Below are 21215 nucleotides of genomic sequence, written 5' to 3' on the forward strand. Positions count from 1 at the left end.
AAGATTGTTTTAACATTATATCTACAAACATACTGCAAATTAGATGCTGCATCAGCTCTGTTGCTGATAATTAGTTGGAGAAATAATACAGCTTTAGAGCACACGAGCGGAACCATAAATCTAGAGGGAATGCAGTTCATTCAGCTGTGAAGCCGCTGATAGGGGAATCAGGGCGTATGTTTTTACAAGCGTGTTTAACAGCCTGCTGGCTTGGATGCATTTATTTCTGCAAATTGCATGGTTCAGCAACACAGCCAATAAAGTTAATCGAGAAACACTGAAACAAGCATTAAATCATGCAATTAGAAAAATTGCAAAATCTCCCTTTAATATTGTTCAATCGAATTCAGCTTAATTGCCAATTCTTCACATGTACCAGACATACAAAGAATCGACATTACGTTTCTAAATCTAAATTAACAAATAAAACCGATCCAACCTAACACTAACACTAATAATAAAGTGCCAATAATAACTAATGGAACAGTAAAGTGCACAATACTAAGGGTGACAATAAATAAAGAAAGGTGTGCAGTGGTGAAGATTAAAGTAAACAATAAAGACTAAATAAACAATAAGGAAGGTATTCACTGTGTGAATGTTATGGTAGCAGCAAGTTGAAAGTTGAAATAGTGCAAGCAAAAGATTATATTTGCGTCAACAGAGTCTTGAGGTTGGGTGCGTATTCTTGGCAGCCTGGATGGAGCTGAGGGGAGTATTCAGCCTCCTCACAGCCTGGTGGATGAAGCTGTTGGTGAGTCTGGTGGTGCTTCTGGACCTCCTCCCAGAGGGAAAGACACTCAACATCCTGTGAGCAAGGTGATGTGGGTGGTGTATGTCTTGCAAGGAGCACCAACGATCCTCCCACCTGTCTTCACATGGTACTGCAGCACCTTCCTGTTGTTTTCTGCCCCATACAGTGAGCATGTAGGCCACGAGCAGTACGTCTTGCCAACAACACCTCAAGCAGAACCATACTGAACACAGGAGCCCCCCAAGGCTGCTTAACCACGTAGATCATTATTCATGTTTTCCTGCACAATGTAGCGTATGAATATTGTCTTGACATTGGTTTGTATGGTGTTGTTCCACTAGCTGTGTCAAATTTGTAAAGACAAATAATTTTATGGAGACATCTAGACATACTATCCTGAACTTCTCAGGATGGAGACATCTAGACAAATTATCCTGAACTTCCTGAAAGTCTAGACTAGGTTACATCATTCTCTCAGTGTAGAGTGTACATCTCTATGACATCTGATGTAAAATATTTTAATAAACTTTATATCTGCCAATGCCAAACAATGAGAGCTAAATTCTGTCCTCTCAAGCATCCATGAAATAGAGCATCAATGGTCTGCCTAGAACTGTGTGGAATGTCACAAAACACAGGCAGGCTGCTGAGGTTAGCATGCAGCATATAGTCCTGTCCAGAGATTTAGCGCCCCACTCCAGATATGCGAAACTGGGGCCAGTTTTCCAGCTGACGCTCTGCTCTGCATCCAGGGCGTAATTACCCAAGCCCAAGCAACCCTGCACCCTCATGCTTAAACCTGCGGTCCCCACGTTTGTTAATTCGTTAAGCCCTGCTGGAACATTTCCCCTCCTGTCACACGTCTTTTACATTTCACTTCAGCTCTGTCTGTGCAGCCCGGCGTCTCACTGTGAGGCCCATGTAAGCCCTTCTGCAGACCGCTTTAAAAATAGCCCTACGTCCATCTATTTACACTGTCCAACACATCAGCACCTCTGTGTCCTTCGCCTTCTCCCTCCTCACACCGTGCACTACATAATCCCCCCGACTCACTCTCTGAACTCACTCCTGCTCACCCACTCACTCTCTTCACTCAGTTCACTTGCTCCGTCGTGCCGGTTGGCCGGTTCTGCACATGGGACACGGCGATCCGACCATCTCCGATTCGGCGAAGTCATCTTGTGGATTTGAGTGCAGGTCAAACTGCAGATCTGGGGTCAAACCACATCAAACTCGGTTCCCTCTCGTTCGGCCACATGGTAGTAGATGATGCTGGGGGTATTCAAAGGCACCAGGCGTGATGTGTGCTCACCACGGGGATCTGTGGACACGGAATACACACGTACTGGGCATTAAATAGATCCAATTACTGGTCTGGACTGCTTGTACAACCAGACAAACCTCTGTCTCTGTGTGTATTAGTGCTGGGGTGGAGGTGTGGGCTGAATGGGAATAAAAATGTGTGTCCTTAAAAGGCATACAAACATTTAAGATAGGAACAACCACCTATGTCCTTTCATAAATGGTTGCAAAAGCCAGTCTGCATTCACTCGGTCCACGCGCTCATTCAATTCATGATGGATCTGCAGAAGACTTCACAGATACGAACAAAATGTTACAGAGAGAGCCACGCGCCAATACATGCCACGCCGACAGGAATAGCAGTCAAGAGTCAGCAGTGACAGGTGAGGGTAGAAAGAGCAAGATTGATGATAAGAACAGGAGAGGCGGAGAGGTCTGGCTGACACCGACACGGTCGGCAGAACTCACCCCGGGTCTCAGCAGCTCTTGCGCTGAAACTCACGTCAACGCGGAGCCTAGCCGCTCTTTCAGGACGGTACTATTTTGAAACGATTTCATTAGAAACATTATCATGAAACATCAAGCTATCCGTCTTAACGAGTGACAGGACCGCTCGTCGGCCCGAAGCTGCACGGTTAGACTCTCTGCTGGAAATGCATGCTGGAAACGGGTCCTCTTAAATCAACAGGAGATTATTCAACTAAAAATACAAAACTAACAAATCATACATGCAATTGCCATCATGTAATTTAAGCTATTTTGCTGTCGTACTTCTAAGATATACGAATCTATTTAGGTAAGATGTCCTCCCACGCACTTAATGAAGTCCAATAGCTACTGTAAACAGCCAATAGCTACACTAGAGTCGCCCTTCAGCGCAGGGCTCCTTATAAAGTTCTCACTTATAATCTAAGTTTGTATACAGAAAATCTGAGGTTATTGTATTGATTTTACAATGTCTGGCAACGATATTATTCGAATTATTCATACAGGGTATAAAATATGGAGTTGAGAAGCACAGTTCTGAATACAGTGCAAGCACAAGCGTCTAAGAATAAATCCTATTACTAAATATTTTGTAAATTACATGAATGCGATAAGTCTGGCTAAGAAGGAAGCGTAGAGTACAACAAATATAAGTAAAATCAAGGGCTGATAAGGCGAGGATATGTTCTCCTGAGTCTTAGAAGGGAAAATTACAGATGGTAGTAAACAAATATGCTGTTCACCTATAAACATGTCTGGAAGTTATCCAGTGTTTACGGCCCGGTATGTGTTCCTTATCCGTATCTATAAAGCCCCCTGCGGTTCCCCTCTTCCGAACCCCCTCCTGCCTGAGCCGGTTTGGAGGGAACACATGGGAGGATGTTCAGATCGCTCTGTATACAAGTTCTGCGCTAGCTCAGGCACGTCTTGGATCTATTCGTCAAGATGTCATCGGCTCTTCTCCACTGGATACTTTGTCGACCTTGTTAAACTCGCGTTCCTGTGCTCCGCAAGCATTTGGCGAGACTACGCGTAAAGTGCATGACAAGAGTACCGAGCAAAGCACCATCGTTTTTACGGCGTCTGTGTCTATGTGACCTCGTGTGGTTAACAGTTAAAATAAAATCTTTAAACACCTGTAAGGTTTTACCACAGAGGTACAAACGTTGTACAAACATCAGGCCACGCGCTCCAACTCGACTTTGTCTACGAAGCACTGTGCTGGTCCCTAGTGTGCATAATGTGTAACTGAACCAAACGAAATGTTTCTGAAGTCCAAGTTTAGGCACAAATTAAAAACTTTCATTTACCATTTCATTGATTTTAGTTCAGCTTTTAATCTTATACAGCCACATCTTCTTCTCAGCAAGCTAGTTCAGGCAAATGTGAACCCATGTTTAATTAAGTGGTATTATTATTTTTTGTCTGATAGACCACAACAAGTGACGTGCGCTATCTGACATACAGTATGTAGCACCGGTGCCCCCCAGGGGAGTGTCCGTTCTCCATTCTTGTTCACTTTCTATACAAATGACTGTGTTAGTAAGGAGGAAAACCAATTTATGGTAAAATATTCTGATGATATTGTCTTCCTGAGTCTGTTAATAGGTACCTCTGACCCAAACACATATAGTATGGCTGTAGGAAAACTTGTGGCTTGGTGTCAGAGGTGTCAGTTCCAGGTTCAGAAAGTAAAAGTCCTCACCAGGATTTTGCTCAAGCTTGCTAGATTTTCTAATTAGTGCAATCCAGGTAAAAACAATCCAGGAAGCCTGAGCAAAATCCTGGTGAGGACTTTTACTTTCTGAACCTGGAATTGACACCTCTGCTTGGTGTGATAAAAATAAATTGGAGATAAATACAAAGAAGACAGTAGAAATGCTGGTGGGCCCTCGGTCAGTTGGCAATTTTGACCCTGTGACCATTCATGGGCACACAATCGAGCAGGTGAGCTCTTTTAAATATCTCGGAGTTCATTTTGTACCACTGTCAATCAAGATGCTAAATAACACCAAGGTTTGGCTGTATCCCTGTGTGTCTGGGTTTTTGTAATGGTACACAATTGTAACGCACTAAATGCACTTTCATGATACGTTATTTGTTCACATGGTGTTGTCCATTTATGTCTTGTGTTGTACTGCAGTATGCCCTCTGTCTAAGGAAAATTTCTCCCTGGGAGACAAATAAAAGGAACTTGACTTGACCACCTTCAGAGCATATGTATGGTATATAAACCAAAGGAAGAAGAAAAGAAAGATGTATAGATAGATAGATAGATAGATAGATAGATAGATAGATAGATAGATAGATAGATAGATAGATAGATAGATAGATAGATAGATAGTAGACTGATTGATGTTAATGTGCACAAGGTTAAAACTAGTTACTTTTCTATTTGAAGAGATAGAGTGATAATGAGAATGAGAGAGAGTGACACTGAGAGAGAGAGAGGGGTGGAGGAAACAAGCAGGAAGGAGAGTTAGGAGAAAAAGACAAACATTCAAACAAAAGGAGTAACAAAGAAAATTGTAAGTATTTAAAACAATTTCTGAATATTTTTAGAGAATCTCTTTATTTCAAACACCTCAGATAGCATTACAGTGCAGTGCAGTAAAATGATGTGTTACTTATAGCCTAATTGAATTCACTTTTAAACATGGTGCTGAGATAAAAATTTTGTGTTCATATTTTGCAGTGTATGAAACATCATTGTTAATTTTACTTAATAGAATACCATTAACACATGTATAAAACATATTTATAAACTTTATTTGTACATTAACGCTGAAATTGCTTAGGGGTGTTTGTGTGCATGTGTGTTTGTGTGCATGTGTGTGTGTGTGTGTGTGTGTGTGTGTTTGCGCGCACAGACAGGGATTGGAAAACACATTCTTTAGAGTGAACTCATGTCTTGGACTCCAAGACATTACTGAAACAACATTTACTGCAGGAAAATCAGTCTAAAAGGAGAAAGAGAGAGAGAGAGAGAGAGAGAGAGAGAGAGAGGCAGACAGACAGACAGAGAGGCCTGAAACAGCTGTATCTAATGTCCTTTAATTACAGAGTGAAAACTCAGATTCGAATCATGGGATCATAAATAAAAAGTCTGTGGAGTTAGATGCAGGGTGAATGTTTGTGTCCTCACATCTGGTGCTCTACCACACTGTATTTGAGCTATGAGCTGCATGCCTAAATGTCTTTCAAAAGAGCCGGAATAGGTAGACAAGTACATGATGACAAGATATATGGAAAGTTATACTTTTCACTGTTATATGTGGAAGAGAATCCCAGAGGAGCAACACTATGTTAAAATAAAAAGAAACTGTTTAATTCGCATCGACTGCTCAGAGTGGTTCCATTCTAGTCTTCTTCTTGACAGCTCGACTGTGATTGGTCAGAATTTGAAAAGATGGGCACCTACCCAATTGTCATGCTCCTGTGCTGTTTCTGTGGTAACAAGAACATTCCAAACAGTACAACACAAACCAATTATATTAATCAGCACTAGCAAATGATTATTTATACTTTTTACCCAATAGGTATCATGTTTTTTTTTTCTCTCCCATAGGGTTGGTTGGTATCTGTGCCCAGCAGATAGGTAGGGTAACCTTCCACAATGGGTTTGAGTAGATAACTGCATCATTTGTTGTAAAGAGGTCAGGGGGGTGTCTTTTCTGTTGGTATCTAATGACTCATTTATTTTTCAGCACTGGACATACCGTTCAAAGAAAGCACTGAAGAACCACAAGGTTAGTGTTTGTGTGGATATTCTCTATGTGTATGAGAGAGAAAACTAGTGTTACAGTGACTATGTTCTGCAGACTGCAGGGAGGAAACATACCCCTGCACTAGGATGTACTCTGTCCACCGACCCATAAAGAGATGCATCCACTCCCTCTGCCTTTACAGGTAACACACACACACACATCATGCAGTGAGCTTGTCCCCCTACTCACCATCTCTGCCTACATAAAACATGAAATGGTGAAATACATATACATAAGACCTTAACTGCATCTCTCGTAGTCTCTCACGAGTCTATGTGACCAACAAAGAGATCTGTGTGCGGACCGTGTGCCAGCATGAAGAGGCTCTGAAGGGTGGGTGGCTTAGCACGCCAGCTCTTTATCCTCCTTACCCTTCTGTCATATATCAGAGATGTTCATGAAATGTATCAGTCCTCCATGCAGATTAGCTGAAGTTTGTACTTTAAACAGTCCACATTTCCCTTTGTCCCGTGTTTGTGTTATTAAAGATTATTTCTCTGTCTCTCTCGCTCTCTTAGCGGAAATATGCAGAGAGAAATCTGGGTGGCCCAAACGCATTCAGAGATCGTTCAGAAGGCGCTGTTATCATCGTAGAAACAGCACAAAGAAGAGTAATGTGCTGTGAAAGAGAATGACCTCTCATGACATGATGGGACAATGCAAAAGGATGAGTGAGAGGACTAAACAACCACTTATGTGTTTCCTTTATTAAATAATAAATACACTTTGTGGTTCAGTGACCAGACAAACAGTACTGTTCATATTCTTCATACACCTAGTTTGTTTCATGTTCTGGTTTAAGAGAATTGTACTTCATCTCTTGACTGAATATTTTTATTTTCACCTATGACAACAGTGAACTTACGTTAGCGAACTTAGTGAAAGTAAACTTCATATCATAATTTGGCATCCATATCATTCTGTGTAAGGAATGTTTGCAAATAAACACGTGAGTATCCAGTCTAGTTTGGTAAATCTCTGCATGATGTGCATTACTTGGTTTTACATTTTGTGAACAAGCAGGCATCTGTCAAACAAAAGACATTGCTCTTTCACGACTTGTATTGTTTTGCTATCACATTGACTTGAACATACACTTATGCAATATACAGCCTTTTCAGAGAATACATTGTTTTCTATAGAGTGAATTGACATACAGAAGTGTGTGGCGCAGGGGTGGGGTGGGGGGGGGGGGGGGGGGTGGTTGGGGGCAAACCAAGACCAGAACACTCCAAATTCAGTTATCCACTGCCGCCAGCAGTAGGCGCTGGTGAGGCAACAGCATCTCTCCCCAGTGACAAATGTATATCAGAGTTCACATACACACAAAATCACAGAGAATAACCAACAAAGCTCACTAAAACATTAGAATTTGCCATGCATTATACACAATCTCATAATGGATAATGTCATTTATTTGTTGCTGTTGTAGACCGCCAGTGCATTCAAGTCTTGTTTTGGTAGACACATTACACGATAGTGTTGTTCACAAGTGACAGAGGTGAAAAGGCTGAGACATTTTCACTGCATGACTTGAATTGCATATAAGTGCCTGATTTATTATTGCATCATCAGGAAAGTGCAGTAACGTTTTTGAGTAGTGTTGCACTTACAACTGGTTCAAATGTTACTACATATTTGCAACACTAGGGGGCAACATGACTGAAGAAAACAATGAACAAGTTTATTTGTGCTGAATCCCTTTGTTTATCCATTAGAAAATTAGGTTTCTAGAAGTCACTACGTCAACTTGGTCCTTTTAAATTTCATACATTTACAAATATACACAATCAAAATGCAAATAATGAGAAAAATAATTTTCATAAAATATTTACTATGGAAACAACCAAGAAAAAACTAAATGGATAGTGAAGGAAACAAACAGATCGATGTGTGTGTGTGTGTGTGTGTGTGTGTGTGTGTGTGTGTGTGTGTGTGCGCGCGTGCATGTGTGTAAGGGCAGATACAGCACTTTAGGGGCTTTAGGAGATTAAAATGAAGATTTTATATACACAGTGTAATAAACAATGAAAGCCGCCTTATGAAAAGGCCACTATGAAGCCATAAAGTAGCACGCCTACACTAACTCTGGGACTAGAAGAAAACAAATCAAAATGTTGCATGGTAAATTTTTTTGAACAACCTCATTAGCTGGGGTTGGAGCTTCTGAATGCAGCGTCCGTTTACAGTCGCCACTCTTAGTGTTCGTGGCGGGTTCCATCCTTTAATACCTTCTGTTGTCTTAAGAAAGGCTCAAGGAACAAAAAGGCTAGAGAAGTACAGCCTAATCACAAATTACGTTAAGATTCTGGTATGCTCTATATTTCACAAGATGGCAAGTGTGTGTGTGTGTGTGTGTGTGTGTGTGTTTTGTTCATGTGTGCGAGAGAGAAGGAGGAGTGTAACAATTAAGGAGAGGACAGCGAGGTGAATGGAGAGATTGGGTCTTCAGAACTGAACCCAACTCATGGAGGAGGACTCCTGATTGGCTGGCTGAGATGACAAGCTGCAAGAAACAGGTGTACACATTGTACACATTAATGCAAAAAACACACAGTTTTGTTTCTGAAAAAGACTGTTGCCTTTGCATACACATGACTTGGTGTCAAGACCACGATGTCCACCAGAGGGCAGCAGAATGGTTTGATTACCATTTGAAATTTTGTGAAATAAAAAAAAAAAAGAACAGTGCAATTACAATATGCACAGTACAAAGTAACTATCTTTCTTCTAGATGACAATAGAAAGATCTGACCCGATGAACATTTCCTTTTTTAACCTAACCACAAACTGACTAAGACATTTTGACAAAAGAACATTTGTGAACATCAACACCGGAATGCCGTTCGTAATGCCACAGGATTGTAGGCGTGTTGGGAGACTGAGTTTATAAACACAGCTTCTTTGGAACTACAGCCAAAGGAAAATATCTTAGATCTGAACTTTGATTCAAATATAATATTTTGAAAATGCCAAAGGGAACGTTTAAGATTTTAACACTGGTGTGATGAGAAGACCCATCAGCACTTGATTTCTAATGTAAACAACATTTAGAAATGAATAGGGATTACTGTTTATAGTCCTTTATAGTGCTGTGCTTTACCTGTCTGATGTGAACTCCCCCCACAGGTCTGCGGTTGTGCTAGAGGAAGTAGGCTGGACCAGGGAATTTGAGTTACTGCCGTCAAAGTCTAGCAAACAACCTAAAGAACGAACCCATCACAGGAACGGCGGTAAGTAGAGGCCATGTCGGGGCCGAGTGGCCAGCTGGGGTTCTTTATGTCCAGTACAACATTCTTATAGTCTCTACAAACAAACAAGCTTCCAGGCTCTCCATAATTGGACATTATTTGGGAAATTTGAGAATAATTACAAGCATACCAGTGTCACTGCCTCCAGCCAATGGTTCTGCGCTCTGATTGGAAGGAGCAGCTGATGGAGGCAGAGCAATCCTTCCACTTGGAGGTGGAGGAAGGAGTCCAAGCCCACCTGAACTTTGGGGGCGGGTCTTGTCCTTTTTCTTGCTTTGCTGAAAAAAAGATGGAAGGCACATAGGAAACAAATAACTTTCTGAGGAGCAGTGTATGAAAGCAGCCATGTTACATTTATGATAAAAAATGATTAGTATTATAAATCAAACTGCTTTAGGTTTGCTGTTACAATCTGTCCAGTCTGTGCTTTGCATTACAAGCATGGTAAGGCGCTGGTATTTAAGCAGCAGCACATCTTACTGGGAATGGGATGAGGTGAGAACAAAGTGGCTTTACCCCAATGTTAAGTGTGATGGTCTGGCCCTCTTTAAAGCCCAAGTCTAATTTAGGACCTACGTCTGGAACCTGGGCCTGCTTACTCAGCTCAATATCCTGCTTTACCCATCTGAGAGAGAGAGAGAGAGAGAGAGAGAGAGAGAGAGAGAGAGAGAGAGAGAGAGAGAGAGAGAGAGAGAGAAAGAAATGGAGAGAGAGTGACAGATGGAGAAAGATACAGACAGAAATGGAGAGAGACAGAAAGCCAACAGAAAGAGATGGAGAGAGAAAGAGAGAGACAGCGAGGAAGACGGAGAGAAAAGACAGACAGAGAGAGGCAAAATTGACAATCATTTTCTGTACAAGCCTGTACTGAATGCCATTGTGACTTTTATCTCAAATGGGAATAGGCATTAGAAACAAACTTGAAATGATCTTGCAAAGCCACGTTGAAATCAAACGCATCTCCTCTGTCCCCGAATCCGATGCCAATAAAAGCACTACGGCCTGCCAAGCAGAAAGGGGTGGGGTGTTGATCTCTAAATTTAAGATCTGACATTTCATTCAGACTAAGAATATGAATTCGCTCTAACCCACCACTGTCATCCTGAATCCGAAGAACAAAGTAGCGGCTTGAGTCACTCACAGTTTCAACTGCAATACCGGGATATTGATCCACCGGGGCTTGGGCAAACAGCTCCCCTACAGGTTGGGAGGAAAACAGCATTGTCACCGTGCTCTGTATATATGAATAATGCCTGGTCCCTAACTAAACAGCATTTGAATAAATCAATCTTGTGTTACATGCCAGAACACTTAAGCATCCTGTACAGTGTGTTCCAGGACAACTGACATTTTTGGGTGGTATTAAGTAACGTGAACCATCTTGGTTTTGCGTTCCCTCGCTTCTTGCTTCCTCTTTCACACTCCACAGTTGTCCTGCGTTGTTGGCCCTGATTGTGCCTAGGTCATGGGGTCATAACCTTTGCATCTATTCAACACACCAATACAAAACAGGTTTACTGTTCTTGAGATAAAAGTTAATCTTAGAAACGTAAGAGATCAATTGGTGGTGAATGTGACCTCATTGCAAATAAAGGTTGGATGATTTTGTCTATATAAGAAACACGAAGGCCCAATCCCATTTCGCCACATGCTCCTACCACTCAGTTTTTACATGTTAGGGTCTAGGGGTAGGGAGTCTGATTCTTGTTGGGATAGAGGGGTAGGGAGTCTGATTCTTGTTGGGATATTGGGGGTAGAGAGTCTGATTCTTGTTGGGATAGAGGGGTAGGGGGAATTTGGGCTGCTTGAACTTTTCAAAGGTTCACGCATTGTAGAAATGTAATGTCATTCGATGTATTATGGTCTTTTTCTTCATAAAAAGCATCTAAAAATAGTAGCAGTATACCAAAGTCTTGGTAGCCAGTTAATGTTACATCATTCTTGCTGATTGGTGCATGACAGTCCTGCATTTTGACATATTTTCATATCTCACTCTCGCCCCCAACGAAGGCATGTGATGTCCAAAATGTATGGAGGTTGCTGAACTCTAACATCAGCACGGATTAGTGGGGTTGCCTACAGAGCCTCACAAGGACTCTTGTTATGAAACAGTGTTCTTTTTTTAAATTTGGTGACCAATTAATGAAACGGAAGCTGCAAACAACAACTGCTGACAAACGCAAAAACACTCAGCCCATGCAGGAGAGATCACCACAGCTGTGGACGGCATATTGTAAATGTCTGGCAAAAACATCCGTTTTGACTACCAATGACGTACTGGGTTCTTAAAGGGTTGTTCCACTTTGTAGAAGAGGGATATTCCAACCACTATCTCTTGTAAACCAGTTCCAACGGGCAAAGGGACACTTGACAACAAAGGGGTGGTCTTAAGTGTGCCCACGTTCTTAAGGTTTGTTCCTGGTCTTAAGCATGCCCACGTTCTTAAGGTTTGCCTTTGCATACAACTTCCTTGTATACAATTGCTGTACTTGACCTGTATTTGTTTATCTACGTCTTTGCTGCTATGTTTTGATCATAATGCCATATGTACTTGCATCCAACCTGCTTCTAGACAGTCAAAAGTGCATGTGTGCAGTACAGTCACTTGATGCGTGTGCTTACAGCATCTCTCTCTAACCTGAGATCCTGTCCTCTAGTTTTATATAGGCAACTTTTCCTTTGGCCGTCACCCGCAGTCGACCTGTCCAGTCAGGAGCGTCTAGCTTCCAGTCTGCTGCCCTGCAAACACATACACACAATCACACAAGTACGCAAATGCGTGAATCAGAGCAACCAGAGAAGTATGTGTGTGTTCAGTATGAACTCCGTTATTGCTTCGTAAGAGTTTATGAGATATTGTATGAGGAGCTTATACTGGCATGTTAAAGCATGAGGACTATAAACTTCAAGAGTGAAGTAGAGTACTTAATTACACATGGCTTAAGGTGATGTGAGTATAATATTTTCTGAAAAATTCCTGTAAAAACATTATCATATTGCTGTGGCAATTTACATCCTGTTGAAAAACAGAAGAGATGCTGGGAAAGAGAAAGGGAAAGGGAGAAAGTGAGTGAGAGAGAAAGAGAGAGAGAGAGAGAGGAGCGCATTTGGCTAGATTATTGTTGGCTTTGCCTTGGAGGTCATGGCTTAGATAACATACGGTCAAATAACGGTCATATAAAATTTATGAGTAAATTTATGTCTTAAATTTACGATTTTACTTCCGTCTCCTAAAACAAATTACTTAGACAGATGTCATGTGCTGCGGGCCCTGTGGTGACTTATTAAACACCATTAGTATCATTATTACTCATTTCCACGCAGCTAGGAAATGCGCTCGAGCTACGCATCTTCTCCCACGCGCGTCTGGACGAACCAATCACCCGTGAATAAATACCCCACTGCTGCTGTCCACTCATAGTCGGGAAACTACCAACGTCAGTATAACGAAAAGGTAAACATAAAGTCACAAACTATTCACCGTGCTCTTAAACAGGCGCACCCACACACAAACTAAATATATGAGGCAAGGCATTGATTACACTTTTTTTTTTTTTACTAGGTCACCAAAGTTCACAGCAACGAATTGATCAGGAGAATGGTGGATCCAAACGCCTTCTAAACAGTTTATATTTATATAACTTGTTTCTTTCAGATATTCTGCCTAATTCTAACCAAAACCACGATGTGGTCATGATTCCACCGGGCGTTTGGCAGGCTGGTGTCCGAATCAGGTGAGCTAGTTCACGGTGTCACCACACGACCGTGACCACGTTAAGCCTCGGACGCTAAACGTATCACAGCATCCACCGAATAATCGACCAAAGGTCTTAACGGTGATGTGTGTTCTTAACGTGGTCAAACGTATAGGAAACGAGCCTTATCCCAGCATCGGGCTGAGTGGATGTAGCACTGTCCTTGACCTGAAAGATGCCGGTGACGGAAGGCAAGGTCACGGCGCAGCACGACGTAGTTGCACATTTGCTCGCGCTTACCTGACGCCGCGATTCGACGCTCGCGGTGGAATTCGGTAAACACTGACGTCAGGTTTGACACACAAAATCGACTCGTATTCACCTTCGGCGGCCATCTTGATTTTAATTCAATCGGTGGTTTGTTGATGCCCGTTCTCGATGATTAATGGTTCCGTTAACGTCGTAGTACACTGTATATCTGCGCACGCCACGGCAGCGCGGACCGGTCGCGTCCCGCATCAGCCGCGCTTGTTCGGGGTGGATGTCGGAGGTGGGGGTGGATGGGAGTGAAAGTAATCAGACGGAGCAGTTTCAACTTGCCAGGAATAAATGCAACGAAGGCTAAATTGATGAATACGACCCACACGTGGGACAGAGCAAATGCTTTATTGTAGTTTTCATCTTAACTGCACAGCGTCCCCATTGAGTTTATCAGAAAAGGTAATGCTATAAAATAAGTGATTCAAATTCAAGTCTCAGGATTCAGTACCATAGCACCATAATTCTCTATTCTTAGGCTACTCTCATGCCAAAATCACTCCATCAAAGACCCAGCAGGGTGAAGCCATCCCTCAGATCTTCAGTCTCACAGGGCTGTAGAAGTGAGCAGAAAAGGTATAGTTCTGATTACACATTTTGTCATGTGCACAATCATAATGCAGAGGTATAATTTTTGAATGTAAAATGGAATGGAGTTGTTATCAGGACCTGAAGAATACGGTTCAGTGTGCGGGACAGTCTGACAGAGTTCTGGTGGAGGTCATTCCAGGCCTTAAAGCACCGGCCTTTGCGTGCCACAAATGTCTGCCAACAGTAGAAAAAATCTGTGGACACATGACATGGCAGATACACACTTTCAAAATACAGACATACTGTGGCATTCTCCCCCATTTCACTTCACATTAATCCATCAGTGTACTTTAATACACGTATTGGTGTCACTTTAACCGTTGTCTCGTCACCTTTATAAGTCATCACGGATATCTGCACTCCTGCCCGTTGTAAGTGCCGTAGTCCCTCTCTCTCCCTGCTGTCCTCCTGGTCGCAGAAATACAGGCGCGAGACAAAGATGCGGAGGCGCAGGTTGGGCATCTGGGACAAGAAGTGGGCGAGGCGCTGGGCACAGTCCGAGCAGGGCGACCACGAGCAGAACCAGGTGACGGCATAGCCCACCCTCGGGCCATCCGCACCCGAGCCCCACAGCCCTGGGCACAGCGCCCCCAAATGGCGCAGGAAGAGAAGCTGAGTAGGAACCGGGTCAGAGAGAGCGAAACAGAGGTTATTTCTTAGCAAAGAGTGCACAGATTCTATCCCAATAGCGTCTCTTCCTGTTCCTGAGTCCACCTGGCCCTCACCTCCACGTGGCAGCCAGAGCGGTTACGGAGGTGACCGAAATCGAAGGAGTGCGAGTCAGGGCCGTGGCGTCTCTTGATCACGAAGCAGAGGTACGTCTCGTTCCTCCCCCGGGCCCAGCGGACATTCTTGTAGTGATAGATGAACTTCTTCTGGGTCAGAAGAACACTGCCACGCACCATTAGACATAACTACCGAGACATAACTATCAATGCTATTAATGACACAGGCTATTATTGATGCATTTGGTGTAGAAAGAAAATGCAGAATAAACAAAGGACCCTTTTTGGACAGGTGTAAGTTAGACCTCAATTACTGCATCAGGAAAAAACATCATAACAATGAAACTTTCTTCAGTGCTGTTCTGATTTGAAAAATGATGAGCATGGATTTGATTTCATTACCGCTCAAGATTCTGAACTTTAAATGTCTGGTGCAGTCATGCATGTGGGAAGTGGCATAGCACAAAGTCAGTGTGAGGAGATGCATTACTGAGACTCTGTACTCGCAGGGTCCTGCGTGTTACCACACTCAGATTTAAGAAGAAAAGAACACATCTCAAATTTACCTACAGGTCTTAGTTTGTTTTTTTTTTTTTTTTTTACGTGGAGCTGTACAGATATAGAGAGATGCAGAGTGCAGAGATAATTACAGCACACTCATACATGACTGTACACACACACACACAGACCTAATACTCTCAGTTTCCTTTTCTGTCAGTGAAAGTAGAGAAAGTTTTAAGATTGCATGGCATTAGCTGTATCATGCCGGACAGAGATTTTTCATTCCTTTAAATGTTCGGTTTTAATACTGATTTGAACCTGAATCATTCCTAGATGTCCAATCGACTGCAGGTCCTGTGGGATCGGTACAGTCCCCGCAGTCGGGATTGGTTTTCTCAGTATTATGGGGTTTGTTTTCACTCACCTGTCCAACTTGCTCATCATTCCGAAAGATGAAACTCACTCATTCATTGAGTCATGCAAAAGTGAGTGAGAGTGTTGAAAGCAGAAGGGAGGAAGAGGGAGGTATAGAAAGCGGGTGACATCGTGGTACTGCTCAGCATATAGGGGTCCCTGATTGGATGGAAGTCGTTTTCAAACCTGGCTGGGAGGGCTGAGGTTCATTTAAACTGTTAGAAGGTCATAATAATAGAAAGTTCTATTTAAAGGGACACAAAAGTGAGTTGTAGCCTTAAACAAAGCAACAGACATTGTGTAACTCCTATATTGGACAATAGGGTTTAATTGACAGTTTGATAGTCAAATAATGTTAAATGGATGGATGATTGTAGCGATGGATGTTTAGAAAATGGCCCTCATAAAACTGCAATCCTAAGAATCTTATAACAGTACCACATATTTACACAATAGCAGGTTTATTGACCATATATTAGTCCGTTAAGTGTCTGACGTAATTCGGAACCTTTTTTGACTTGCATGTGCGTCACAGAACATAGCCAGTGGTGTAACCATGGCAAGCTGGAAATTTCCAGAAGGATTGCACCAGGCCGAGGAATCCTCCACTTCACTTTCCCACGCCATTTTAAAATCTGCCCACTCGCAGGCTTTGTCTTTTCCACCTGGATTCTTCTCCTTTTATGTCGTTTTCCCCATGGGGTCCATAATAACCGAATTAACTACAAAGGGCCCCTAAATCTCTGGAAGTTCCACCAGCTTTCTAGGATGGTTTTCCAGGGAAATAGTTTACTGTAGTCTGTTCAGAGACATGCACATTAGCAGACAGGGACAGAGAGAGGGCCCTTTACCACAGAGGGGAGCCAAAAAAACCCAGCCTGACCACAGCATGTCACTGTGTGTATGCACTAGTGTTCACACACACACACACACACAGTGTAAACCTCAGTACATATATCCACACACAAACACACGATTATTCTCTACTCCACCATTATCTACTGCATATTTGTGACTTCCTACAGTTGTTATTGAAACTCTACTAGTTGCAGGACAGTTGACGTATGTGTGTGTCTGACTGTAACCCACCTTTAATACACTCTGTGGCCAGGGAAATCACCGTTTCCCAGAGAGCTCCCTCTTATTTGTGTTTGTGTATATATATGTGTGTGTGAGAGAGAGAGCATATGTCTGATTTTTCACATCTGGAAGAGATCTGTCTGCTCCCATGATTTACCTTCCGACCACAAGTCTCTCTGAGATCCAGCTGCAGTGCTGGGTCTGAGTGTCTGAGTGCGTGTGTTTGTGCACCAACAGACGCATACAGGGCAGGAGAAAAAGCTGAGCTACTGTGAAGGGAACGTTTTTACGGCAATCATTCTCAGAAAAGCTCATATATAATGCATAGGAGCACCTGGAAAGAAAAAGCATGCACACACACACACACACGCATGCACACACACACACTCTCACTTATATTGGAGGACGGCCACTGCATTGACTGGATCAAAACATGAACGAACAGGGCAGGAAATACAGAGTCATACTTTCCAAAACCCACCCACTCGCCCCCACACCCCCCCACACACACATGGGTGCGCACACACACAAACACGCCAAGCCCCACCATGCAGACAAGCTCAACCACATCTCCAAACACACTCGCTTTTCCAGAGTCGTGAACTCGCATCTGTTTCCTGACAGCAAGAATAGTTACAGTACGGTTAGTGGAGGACATGAGCAGGTGTTCGCTAGCACACAGCACAGCCCTGCGAGGTCCTTCCACAACAAGCAAACCACAGTGACATGCAAAAAAGCTTCACACAAGACAACTGAAGCACGAGTACCCATGACTAGCAGTCTTTTCTGACCTACTCCAAAAAGCATCAGGCCTTGAAATGATTCAAACTCTCTGGTTCTCGCACAACCTGCCATCTCTGCTGCGTCCCAAACACCTGCTCAGCACAGTGAGCTCCACTGCGTTGGCCAGGGAGGCCCTCAGAGATGAGCGGTTCCATGTGTTTTGCAGGTCATTCTGGATAAGAGTATGGACAAGTATAAACAAGTGGTTGGGAATTTAAATTGGCTCTTTCTGTCTGACTGCAGCTGCTGTCCTGACAAATATCAGTGGCTGAATCATTGCAGAATTTTACACTCTTTAGCGGCTGAGCGCTAGAGCTTCAAAATAGTAATGAGGTTTCTTGCTGCATCAGGTGAGCTTTCTCACCACACACACATTCACACACACACACACACACACACACACACATGTGCACACACCACGCACACAAACAACTGTACAAACATCCGACGGTAAATGAGGGACTAGGTGATACACACCAGAAGCGTGTGGTTAAGGTAGAGATAGCGTCTACAGAGCTAACCACACACCCACTTGAAGTCATTGCTTCTTTAGCTTCTAGCACAAAGGCTCAGTGTATATAGACTACTATGCAATGATGCCCTTTCTTCTTTTGTTCAAGAGTGTCTGTTCTATTGTGCTGACATACAGTGTGACTAAGCACCTGCAGCAGGCCTGAAGCATGTTCAAATGTGTGAGTGGAAGCAGATACACATTTGCTACGCATCTGAGCACCAGCATGTCGGAGTAATTTTCATGTTCAAGATGCTTCACAGGTCTGTTTGCTCCTTCAGACCGAAACCATCTTGATGACTTGAAGCGCAACACAATTAAAAACCAACATGTGCATAAATGCACTCTGACAAGATTTATTAGTGTATTTTCCAAACAAAGGAACGACAGAGTCCAGTAGCTTCACAATGACATCAGTCACAACAAACCGAAGAGACGGGAGGAAAATGTGCAAACATAAAAACACCACACAATAAATAAATAAAAATGAATAATTAAATACACGGGCATTGGATGACGAGGCTGCTTCGGTGTCGTGCTCTCCTTTTGTGTTTTCTACATAAATGATTGGTGGTCATGGCCCTTTCATTTAATTAGTAATGTATTTACCACACAGACTTCAGAATGAAACTGCATACATGGTTTCTTCTACTGAGATGAATATGCAATTTCAAGATTTCTTTATGAAGTTTCAAAATGCCTTCAGCACAAAGCAAGACCTCAAAGTTCTGCCCTTGATGGTATACGGTAAACATCCCACACGTTGCCCCCACGCTCACAGGTCTTTAACAAACACCTTCGTCAGCGGGAACCCCATCCAGCCTTTCTCTGGTGCTTCATAATCCTCCTCTTCCTCCTCAGCCTGAAGCCCTGCGGTCTCCCCCTGCAGTCGGTAGCCCAGCCTCCTGAAGAACGCTTCCCCAACTTTGGAGGGAAAGGGGACGTGGGCGTACACCCGGTGTGTCCCCCCCTTCCTGGCCCTGGCCTCCAGGCTCTCCACCAGTAGCCTACCAAGACCTTCTTGCCGGTACCAACTCTGCACCACCAGTCTGCAGATGCGGAACACACCGTCACGGCTCCACCCGTCCCGGGCCACGCAGCCGAGCACCTCGCCCTCGCTGTCCGCCACCCACACCTCACCCGCCACGCGCGCCCTCTCGCGCAGCTCGCGTTCGTCCGCCCGCTCCCTGGTCTGCCCTTTCTCCGCCCCTTTGGTCTTCTCCTGGGCCTTCTTGCGCCGCTTGGTCTTCTCCGGGCTGACCACGAGCTTGGCCCGAGCAGAATGCGGGTTGGACAGTTCAGGCTCGGCCTCGGCGCCGAAGCTGCTTCCTAGATAGTCCCAGTAGGTCCTGCTGGAGCCCAGGATACCTGTAGAGCGTGGAATGGTGAGCTTGAGGTAGATGATGACGAGGAAGACGGGGATGAGCAGAGCCACAATGAAGGAGTGCACCACAAAGCGCAGCGCGGAAGACAACACGGCCAGGATGAGCAGAGCCAGCGGACGGGTGAGGAGATGCAGGATGAGACGGTTCTCTGTGCCTTCACATCCCTCCTGCACAGACAGGGCATGTAGGAAGTGATTAAAGAATGCAGGGGTTAGAATTTTGACAGCGTGAGAGAAATGCATGGAGATTAACGAAGACAAGAATCTTCTTTATCATGTATAATATCAACTTTTAAACGAAGCCAAATGAATCTTCGACGTGAAGGCTCGAAGAGGAAAATGCGCACCTTGATGAGGGCTTTTACGGCCTCGATGTCCCCCTCGTTCATCCGCCGAAGAACTACATTTCCCAGATCCAACCTCACCATCTTTACCTTCGATTTACGGTAGCGATCCTAAGCAGACCGTAAACAATGCTGAAAATGGGAATTAAGATTACACCTGAAACGTACAATAAACTGACAAGGAATTTGGCCACTTGCACATGTTAATGCATAAAATGTATAGATGTGTTAACGCTAGGAGTACTACGATTTCAACAGTCGACTCTAAATTCGGTAGACTATCGTGTTGTTAGCAATACTAATAAAATTCAATAAGATTGTCAGTATAAATTACCACCTTCAAAATCTCTGGACATCTAGTATGATTATCAGTCGACACATCAGTCTGTCATTTCAAACTGAGGGACTGTAGTTCTGTAACTGAATGTTCTGGATGAGCATGCGCAATGCAGTGAATGCCGTCTTAAGCTTTTTGACATGAAATGCTGATCTATTGCGCCTCGTATATCATTCTCTTTACTACTCCAGCATCTACAAAGCTTAAGTGCTGTAGTGCCGCGTCTTTTTATAAAAAGCTTTTAAGGATGCCAGGTTTCGGAACGTGGTTTAGTCTAGTCTACAATTAGCTCGCAGCCGCTTCCGAAAGAGACGTTTTCAGCCTTATATGGTAAACGCCGGCTGTTTAAACCCAGATGCTATAATGTATCGGGCCAATGTTTGACCTACTTACCTTCGAACAAAGATTAAAAGGTCAATGGATTTCCAAACGTGGGGAGCGCTCGCAAACTCTCATCTCAACCTAATTTTATGGCGTGTTTGAGCGTGAGGATTTGCGCTGTGACCGGTTATCTGCAAGCGCATTTTAGCCTAACTTCTTTCATGAATACCAAGCAACGCAAACGGTGCGTAGCGAAACGTTAGCTGAAGATTTCGTGACCTGACCGTCAAATACAGCCCTATCCTAGGCCTAAGTCATCCACCGCCCATACTTACCCAAGCAGATTAAAAATTAAAAGATTAAACAAACATTAGAAAATGAAAGAAGCGTAATTAAGTCAATTATTTTCCCAAGCGTCAAGCTTTGTTTTAATACCAGGACACAAAAAGGTTTGAGAATTACAATACAACTAAAAATACATTACCAACGGTTTTTTATTTAACATTATCATATCGTAATATCAACAGTTATAGTGAAACCAAACAATATAGACATATTCACAATTCATGTTTATCTTACACAACCACTGTCAACATGACAGTATATTAGTTTAAAGTTGTCCAAAGTTGTGAAATGGCTGTTCATTTTCAG

The 21215-nt window shown here is 43.3% G+C and overlaps 4 protein-coding genes and 1 long non-coding RNA gene across 7 annotated transcripts; 2 read left to right on the forward strand and 3 right to left on the reverse strand.

Annotated features, from left to right (window-relative positions):
• The first annotated feature begins 4971 nt into the window (after nucleotides 1-4971).
• On the forward strand, nucleotides 4972-7274 carry mfap5 (microfibril associated protein 5). The gene is made up of 7 exons (XM_076970898.1): nucleotides 4972-5070; nucleotides 5922-5994; nucleotides 6111-6140; nucleotides 6250-6291; nucleotides 6364-6451; nucleotides 6569-6642; nucleotides 6828-7274. Exons 2-7 carry the CDS (start codon nucleotides 5952-5954, stop codon nucleotides 6932-6934), a joined length of 384 nt encoding a protein of 127 aa, XP_076827013.1. The 5' UTR covers nucleotides 4972-5070; nucleotides 5922-5951; the 3' UTR covers nucleotides 6935-7274.
• Nucleotides 6997-13796, reverse strand: LOC143473769 (adaptin ear-binding coat-associated protein 1-like). The gene is made up of 8 exons (XM_076970896.1): nucleotides 13556-13796; nucleotides 12199-12299; nucleotides 10653-10757; nucleotides 10481-10562; nucleotides 10077-10185; nucleotides 9691-9838; nucleotides 9413-9512; nucleotides 6997-8815 (listed from the first exon to the last, which is right to left on the reverse strand). The coding sequence occupies exons 1-8, from the start codon at nucleotides 13648-13650 to the stop codon at nucleotides 8758-8760; spliced, it is 798 nt and encodes a 265-aa protein (XP_076827011.1). The 5' UTR covers nucleotides 13651-13796; the 3' UTR covers nucleotides 6997-8757.
• LOC143473772 (uncharacterized) lies at nucleotides 12888-15144 on the forward strand. Its single transcript, XR_013120631.1, has 4 exons — nucleotides 12888-13014; nucleotides 13216-13294; nucleotides 14052-14149; nucleotides 14583-15144. It is a non-coding gene; the product is annotated as an uncharacterized LOC143473772 (long non-coding RNA).
• On the reverse strand, nucleotides 13913-15960 carry aicda (activation-induced cytidine deaminase). Its single transcript, XM_076970897.1, has 5 exons — nucleotides 15815-15960; nucleotides 14890-15055; nucleotides 14497-14776; nucleotides 14243-14358; nucleotides 13913-14128 (listed from the first exon to the last, which is right to left on the reverse strand). The coding sequence occupies exons 1-5, from the start codon at nucleotides 15832-15834 to the stop codon at nucleotides 14078-14080; spliced, it is 633 nt and encodes a 210-aa protein (XP_076827012.1). The 5' UTR covers nucleotides 15835-15960; the 3' UTR covers nucleotides 13913-14077.
• Nucleotides 15961-18518: 2558 nt separating this feature from the next.
• Nucleotides 18519-20890, reverse strand: nat14 (N-acetyltransferase 14 (GCN5-related, putative)). 3 transcript variants are annotated; one of them, XM_076970900.1, is made up of 3 exons: nucleotides 20637-20890; nucleotides 19910-20017; nucleotides 18519-19730 (listed from the first exon to the last, which is right to left on the reverse strand). In XM_076970900.1, the coding sequence occupies exons 2-3, from the start codon at nucleotides 19988-19990 to the stop codon at nucleotides 18954-18956; spliced, it is 858 nt and encodes a 285-aa protein (XP_076827015.1). In that variant the 5' UTR covers nucleotides 19991-20017; nucleotides 20637-20890; the 3' UTR covers nucleotides 18519-18953. The 3 variants fall into 3 exon arrangements, with proteins under 3 accessions (XP_076827015.1, XP_076827014.1, XP_076827016.1); XM_076970899.1 differs by having other exon boundaries at nucleotides 19910-20038; nucleotides 20637-20887; XM_076970901.1 differs by lacking the exon at nucleotides 20637-20890 and adding an exon at nucleotides 20244-20623 and having other exon boundaries at nucleotides 19910-20038.
• Nucleotides 20891-21215: the final 325 nt, after the last annotated feature.

Source organism: Brachyhypopomus gauderio, chromosome 13 (assembly GCF_052324685.1).
Source record: "Brachyhypopomus gauderio isolate BG-103 chromosome 13, BGAUD_0.2, whole genome shotgun sequence".
NCBI classification, from domain to species: Eukaryota; Metazoa; Chordata; class Actinopteri; order Gymnotiformes; family Hypopomidae; genus Brachyhypopomus; species Brachyhypopomus gauderio.

Coding starts and splice junctions, on each gene's coding strand:
- mfap5 (XM_076970898.1), top strand. CDS start 5,952: ATGGGCACCTACCCAATTGTCATGCTCCTGTGCTGTTTCTGTG. Junction 5,995..6,110: donor GCTCCTGTGCTGTTTCTGTG/GTAACAAGAACA, acceptor TCTCTCCCATAG/GGTTGGTTGGTATCTGTGCC. Junction 6,452..6,568: donor CACTCCCTCTGCCTTTACAG/GTAACACACACA, acceptor CATCTCTCGTAG/TCTCTCACGAGTCTATGTGA.
- LOC143473769 (XM_076970896.1), bottom strand. CDS start 13,650: ATGGCCGCCGAAGGTGAATACGAGTCGATTTTGTGTGTCAAACCTGAC. Junction 12,300..13,555: donor GCGTCGAATCGCGGCGTCAG/GTAAGCGCGAGC, acceptor ATGTGTTTGCAG/GGCAGCAGACTGGAAGCTAG. Junction 10,758..12,198: donor ACTAGAGGACAGGATCTCAG/GTTAGAGAGAGA, acceptor CCCAACCTGTAG/GGGAGCTGTTTGCCCAAGCC.
- aicda (XM_076970897.1), bottom strand. CDS start 15,834: ATGATGAGCAAGTTGGACAG. Junction 14,359..14,496: donor ATCCGTGATGACTTATAAAG/GTGACGAGACAA, acceptor ATGTGTCCACAG/ATTTTTTCTACTGTTGGCAG. Junction 14,129..14,242: donor CACTGAACCGTATTCTTCAG/GTCCTGATAACA, acceptor TCACTTCTACAG/CCCTGTGAGACTGAAGATCT.
- nat14 (XM_076970900.1), bottom strand. CDS start 19,990: ATGGTGAGGTTGGATCTGGGAAATGTAGTTCTTCGGCGGATGAACGAG. Junction 19,731..19,909: donor CCGTAAAAGCCCTCATCAAG/GTGCGCATTTTC, acceptor CTGTCTGTGCAG/GAGGGATGTGAAGGCACAGA.